The sequence below is a fragment of the Elephantulus edwardii genome, unplaced genomic scaffold (assembly GCF_000299155.1).
Source record: "Elephantulus edwardii isolate Elephantulus edwardi_28Jun2011 unplaced genomic scaffold, EleEdw1.0 scaffold00014, whole genome shotgun sequence".
Taxonomy (NCBI): Eukaryota; Metazoa; Chordata; class Mammalia; order Macroscelidea; family Macroscelididae; genus Elephantulus; species Elephantulus edwardii.
Genome location: NW_006399764.1, coordinates 27,073,262 through 27,079,261, shown reverse-complemented (window position 1 = coordinate 27,079,261; position 6,000 = coordinate 27,073,262). Strand labels below are relative to the sequence as shown.

At 52.8% G+C, this 6,000-nt stretch overlaps 1 protein-coding gene across 1 annotated transcript in view; it reads left to right on the top strand.

Annotated features, from left to right (window-relative positions):
- Positions 1–6,000, top strand: part of RCL1 (RNA terminal phosphate cyclase-like 1) — a 41,250-nt gene that overhangs the window by 27,146 nt on the left and 8,104 nt on the right. Inside the window, exons 7-8 of the mRNA XM_006881314.1 lie at positions 979–1,135; positions 4,342–4,445. Of these exons, the coding sequence (XP_006881376.1) occupies positions 979–1,135; positions 4,342–4,445 (261 nt within the window). The remainder of the gene's footprint in view (positions 1–978; positions 1,136–4,341; positions 4,446–6,000) is intronic.

The window sequence follows — 6,000 nt, the reverse complement described above, 5'->3', positions numbered from 1 at the left end:
CTCTAGGGTAGAGCTCTACTGGGTGCTAGAGTGGAGCCTTGGGAGCACGTTGGCTGCGGTCTTCACACCCTGGGTGGTAGATGAGGCTCAGGGGGCTCCCTGGCTGCAGTTTAGACACCCTGGGTGATAGACTGGAGCTTGGGGGGTGGTTCCCTGGCTGTGATCTTCACACCCTGGGCGCTAGGGTGGAGGTCAGGGGACTCCTCGGCTGTGGTCTTCACTGAAGCATGTCACCAGGACTTTTCTTCGGGTGCTGTGGGCGGATTGGACCACCGACCTTTCACAGAACCCTGACACTCACACCCACCTCCATCGCACTGATTTGTAGCACGTCGGGGTAGCATAGGGCCCCCCTGTCGGGTTTTCAAGGCCTGGATCATTCTGGAAGTGGACTGCCACAGCTTTCTCCACCGATCAGCTGTATGTCTGAACTGCAGGCCTCTTAGTTACAGGCACATGCTCAATCATGGTGCATTTCCAGTCTTTTAACCAAGCCAAACCAGACACACAGTGCTCAAACGGATCCTTTCCATGAAAACCTCCATTGGGTTCCCAGAGCTGTAGGTGTTTCCAGGAAACTGCCCATCTTTCACTTGAGGTGGATCTGAACCCCAGACCTTTTGGTTCCAAGTCCATCACGTAACATACTAAGATGTCAGGGTTCCTTTCCAGTCTGAGCTGGAGAGAAAGACCTTTGGGGAGATGGGGCCGCACCACGATTGCAGCAGCAGTGGGCGTAATGCAGCGGTGGTCGTGAGGGGGACAGGATCTGTCCGGTTTCAGGCTGCTGGACACAGGGTTCACTTGGGCGCCTAGCAGGCAACACCAGGCTAGGAGAATTCCGGTAAGTCTTGTCGGGACCGGCAGGAAGTGTCCGGGCAGGATGATCTCAGAGGTCTGTGTTCCTCCCCTTTGCTGGTGTGTCTGCACCTGGCCTGGCTCACCCAGAGCTCAGTGTCTGTCCTTCCTGACCCCCAGGTCCCCAGGCTTTGGGCTGACCCTTGTTGCTGAGACCACCAATGGTACCTTCCTCAGTGCTGAGTTGGCCTCCAACCCTCAGGGCCAGGGCACAGCCGTGCTTCCTGAGGATCTGGGCCGGAACTGTGCCAAGCTGCTTCTGGAGGAGATCTACAGGGTACGTGCTCCCTATGCCCCCCACCTCTCTCCTGATACCTCCTTGCCTCCCGCCTCTCTCCTGAGCCCCCCGAGGCCCCCACCTCTCTCTCTGAGCTGCCCCCGTCCCCCTCGCCTCGCCTTCCAGCTGCCTGGTTCCAGTTCCTCAGCACTTGCTTCCTCTTCCCATGTTAGTCCAGGGTCTGGTCTGCTCCTGTAACAGTTGAGATCAGCTGCTTTCACGGCTCTGGCAGTGTTGGCCGTCAGGGCTGAGCCCTGCAGGGTGGGCACAGGGTGGGGGGGGGGGGGGAGAGAGGAAAGGGCCAGGGTGGCCTTGGGAAGGATGGGTGTGAGGTATAAGAGTGGAGCAGGTGGGGGTGATGGTGGGAGGTCAGATCCTGTCCTGACCCCAGAGAGGCCACCTCTTGACAACCCCCCTTCTGTTCCCTGTGGGAAGGGATGCTCACTGTTGGCAAATTTTTCAAGCTGGAAATCTGGGTTTGTATTTGACCCAAAACCCCAAACCCACTGGCACGTGGAGCCCCACTCCTCGTGATCATCCTGCAGGACTGAGGAGATCTTCTCTGGTTTTCAAGGCTCTAATCTTTCCGGGTTTGAACTGCTGATCTTTTGGTTCATAGCTGAATGCTTTAACTACGACACCACGAGGCTCTCTTTTATATGTTCATACTGAAAAGAATGTACCAGAACAGATTTTGTTCTGTGCACTAGAATATCAGAGTGTCTGTTCTCTGAAGAAGAGGGTGGGGTCACAGCATGATCGGGCTTTGGAAAGGTGAGGATGGGACAGCGGGTGGCATACGTGAAGCAGGCCTTCATCCCTTCCCATTGGACACACCCTGGTCACCTGGGTCACCTGGCTTATCCATGACCTCGCAGATATTATATTCTCTGTGATGACGGAGACTTTGAGGCTCTCTCAGTCTTTCTGAGCCTTGATCAGAGTTCTCTTCAAAGCCGTCAAGTTTTTACGGTTCTGCATCATCCTCTACCCATTACCCACCTACCAGTCTGCTTTCACATTTCAGATCTCTCCGAGTGTCACTTAACTCTTTCCAGAACCAGGTCCAGTTCAATCCTTAACAGTCTTAAGATTCTAAGTGCCCATTGCTTCTGTGACACAAAGGGAACTTCACTTTTGATTGCAAGCACTTTGGTACATTTCTTTCGTTGTCCTTGTTTACTGAAAGTGGGAAGACTTGATGTGCTTGCTGCAGATCAAGGGCAGTAGACTTCAGTATGAAGGGTTACATCTGAACGTCAAGAAAACAAAACTCTTCACTGCTGGGCCAGTGAGCAACACCATCATAGATGATGGAGAAAGATTGAAGTTTGCAACTGTTTCATCTTGCTTGGATCCACAGTCAACAGCTTGTTATCAGCAGTTAGGAAAACAAGAGACATTGCACTGGGCACGTCTGCTGTCAGTCCAAATACCCGAGGAGCAGTGATGTCTGTTTGAAAACTAAGGTGAACCTGATTCAGGCCACGGCCTTCTCGAAAAAATTACTTGCTGTGCATCTGAGACCTGGACAGTGAATAAGGATGACAGAAGAATCAATGCCTTTGAGTTGGAGAAAAGTACTAAATACCTTACAGATTGCCAAAAGAACAAACGTATTTGGAGAAAGTACAAGCAGGGCGCTATTTCGAGGCAGCGGTCATGAAGCTCTGTGTGGTTGAATCTTTTAGGCATATTGTTAGGAAAGGCTTTTCGTTGGAAAGAGACATCATGCTTAAAGGTGGAGGGTCAGCAAAGGAGAGGAAGACCCTTGATGATGTGGATTGAAACGGTGGCTGTGGCAGTAAGCTCCGGTGTGTAAGTCGGGATGAAGGTGGCACAGGAGAGGACAGGATTCAGGTCTGTTGTTCACAGGGTCTCTATGAGTTGTGCTCGACTCTATGGCACTTAACAGTGACATTCTGATAGGGGAGCTCTTAAGGTCTAGTGGGTAAGTAGCTGTGCTGTCAACCCAAAGGCAGGCGGTATGAATCCACCAGCTGCTCTGAGGGAGAAAGGTGGGCAGTCTCCTGTATGATTTATAGCCTCTGTAAACCCGCTTGGGGCATCAGTTCTGAGTCAGTTTCAGCATGAAGGCAGTGAGTGAGTGGGTGATTTGTTGTGCTAGTTTGAGAATTAGAAATACTGCGGTAGATTGCCCTTAGTTTATGTAAGAATTGTTGTTGTGTTGTTAGCTGTTGTCGAATCGAGTACAAGTCATAACAAAAGATCTAAACCCTGTTTTGTCCTGTGCCGTCCTCACACTTCCTGACACACAAAAGCCCATTGCAGCAGTCACTGTGTCAGTCCACCTGGTCGAGGGTCTTCCTCTCCTTTGCTGACCCTCTGTCCTTAATAGCATCAGGTCCCTCCCCAAGCAATAGCACCTCCTAACAACATGCCCAAAGAATGTAAGGCAAAGCCTTGTCATTCTTGCCTCCAAAGAGCACGGCAGCTGCACCCTCTCCAAGGCCTGTTTGTTCATTCTTTTGACTGTCCATGGAATGTTCTTTACTCTCCTTATTTACTGTCCAGCCCTCAGATGCATACCAAGTGATGGGGAAGACCATGGCTTGAATGAGATGCACCTTGGTCTTCAAACTGACATTATGACTCCTCAATAATTTGGAAAAGTCCCTAACTGCAGATTTTATCAGTGCAACGCGTCTCCTTATTTCCTGACTGCTGGTACTAAGGGTATTAATTGTGGATCCAAGTAAGATGAAGTTGTTAACACCTGTGCTCTTTTTTTAAAATGTACGTAACAAAATGCCCATCATATCAACAGTGACATCACTTCCTTAGGTTGTCCTGCCATTTTTTCTGTCCTTTACGAAATCATTCCACTACATCAACAAAACCTGCCAGGCAAAACCAGCTTCCTCCCCCAAGTCACCATCGATATCTCTGGTTTAAGTGTTTGTTTATTTCCTGTAAATGAGACTGGCTGTTGGTCCTTTGGTGACTGATCTTATGCAAGAGGACGTTTTCCAGGCCCGTCCACGTCGAGGCGATCACCAGCCCTCACTTCTCTTTGGGGCTCAGCACCCAGATAGCATTTCCTCCTCCAAAACCAGGGCCAGCCTTTGTTGGGCCTGAACTTTGTCCCTCACAGTTCCAGCCCATGTGCTTCCATCCCGCAGCCCAGCTGCCCTGTTGGTGTCTGGTTTGCACACAATTAATCATTGACCTGTTTGTGTTTACAGGGCGGCTGTGTGGATTCCACCAATCAGAGCCTGGCTCTGCTGCTCATGACCCTCGGGCAGCAGGACGTTTCCAAAGTCCTCCTGGGACCACTGTCCCCTTACACGTGAGTGCGTCCCTCCCTCGCAGCCCCCTCATCCTGTCCGTCTTCTGGTCGTGTGGCCCCAGGCCTGCTTGTTTTGTCTCTGCGAGCTGGCAGGCGCCTGCACACATTCCCGTGCTTGCCTTTCCCGGTTTCCTCATCTTCTTTCCTCCTCTTGGTCCTGCTGGTCTTCCTCCTTCCTCTTCCCCTCTGTTTTCACCCACGTGATCACAGCTGCACGATGTGGAGTGTGTCTTCTTGTCCTGTCTGTACTTCGGCTCTGGTTTCTGGCTCTGTCCCACCTCTGAGCTAGTTGGGGTTTCAGCCTGTCTCTCCCCAGCAGTCTTCCCTTGCTGTGTGTCAGACGGCCAGCTTTCTGTCAGAGCTGGTGGTGTGTGAGGGACTGCAGGTCAGGGCCGAGGCAGAGGTCAGAGCAGCGCGGGCCTCGTGGGGAAGCTGTGGACGGGCCGGGGCCTGAAGTGTTAGAACAGCCCCTGAGGGGGAAAACAGTGGCTTCTCCTCACGAACGAACCGCTCATCAGGAAACTGGAACTAACTCTAGAGCTAGTGAGGGAAGTTTCCAGAAAACAGCACCGTGAGCACTGAGGGGGGGGGTGCGTGTCACGCTGTCCTGTATGCACCCGTGTGCTCATGTCGTGTGTTTGGCCCTTCTCGGGAGGGGAGCCGCTGTGGGTCTCGTGGGTGGAGGCATCCGGGTAGAGCTGAGACTGAACTGCCCTTTTTCGGTTATCACGGTACCGATGCTGTATGACTGGAAGGTACAGTACTGTGATAACTGAAGGATGGCAGTGCCATCACGTTGAGAAGGGGCCAGGGCTGCCTGGAGTCCCCTAGGACGTGGAAACCAGGAGCTTGGTGCACACCAGGGCCAGAGGGGGTTGTGGAACAGACACAGAGGAGAGACATTCTGTTCACGACGAGGAGACCGAGAACCAGGGTGCTGAGAGGACCTTGTTCTCGTCGGCAAGTGTGTAAAGTGTGCCACGGTGGGGGGAGCCCGAGACTGGGTCACCTGGGAGTCGGCGCCACTGCACCAGCCCATGTGGGTGACGCGTTTGAGGGGAGACAGGCCCAGTGGGTGGAGTCGCTCCTACAAGGACCTGGCTGGAAGCCATGGACACCAGGGTCCCTCTGACCCCTCTTCGTTCCTGCTCCCAACCTCTGTGTGAGCTGCAGAGGCCAGACCCTCAGCGAGAGACTGTTCTAGAAACTAGTCACGGATACAGAGCTTGGCAGATCGACTTGTGAAAGACGGAGTGTGTTTTTATTTTGTTTGCCTCTGGTGACCTCACCCTCAACAGGACAGACATTGCTAGGTACTGCTGCCTCTGACAGTTGGCTGGTTAGACCGTTGGGGCCCATGGGGTACCGCTGGTGGATTTGGTGGTAGGTCACCACACCTTTCTTCCTCGTCTGTCTTGGTTTGGAGGATTCACTGAATCCCGTTGAACATCCTGGACACACAGTTCTCTGCTAATAGACATGCGGTGGTTCAGCAGGGGCGCACTGGCCAGGAATTGAACCCAGGTCTCCTGTCGGGAAGGTGAGATTCCGGCCG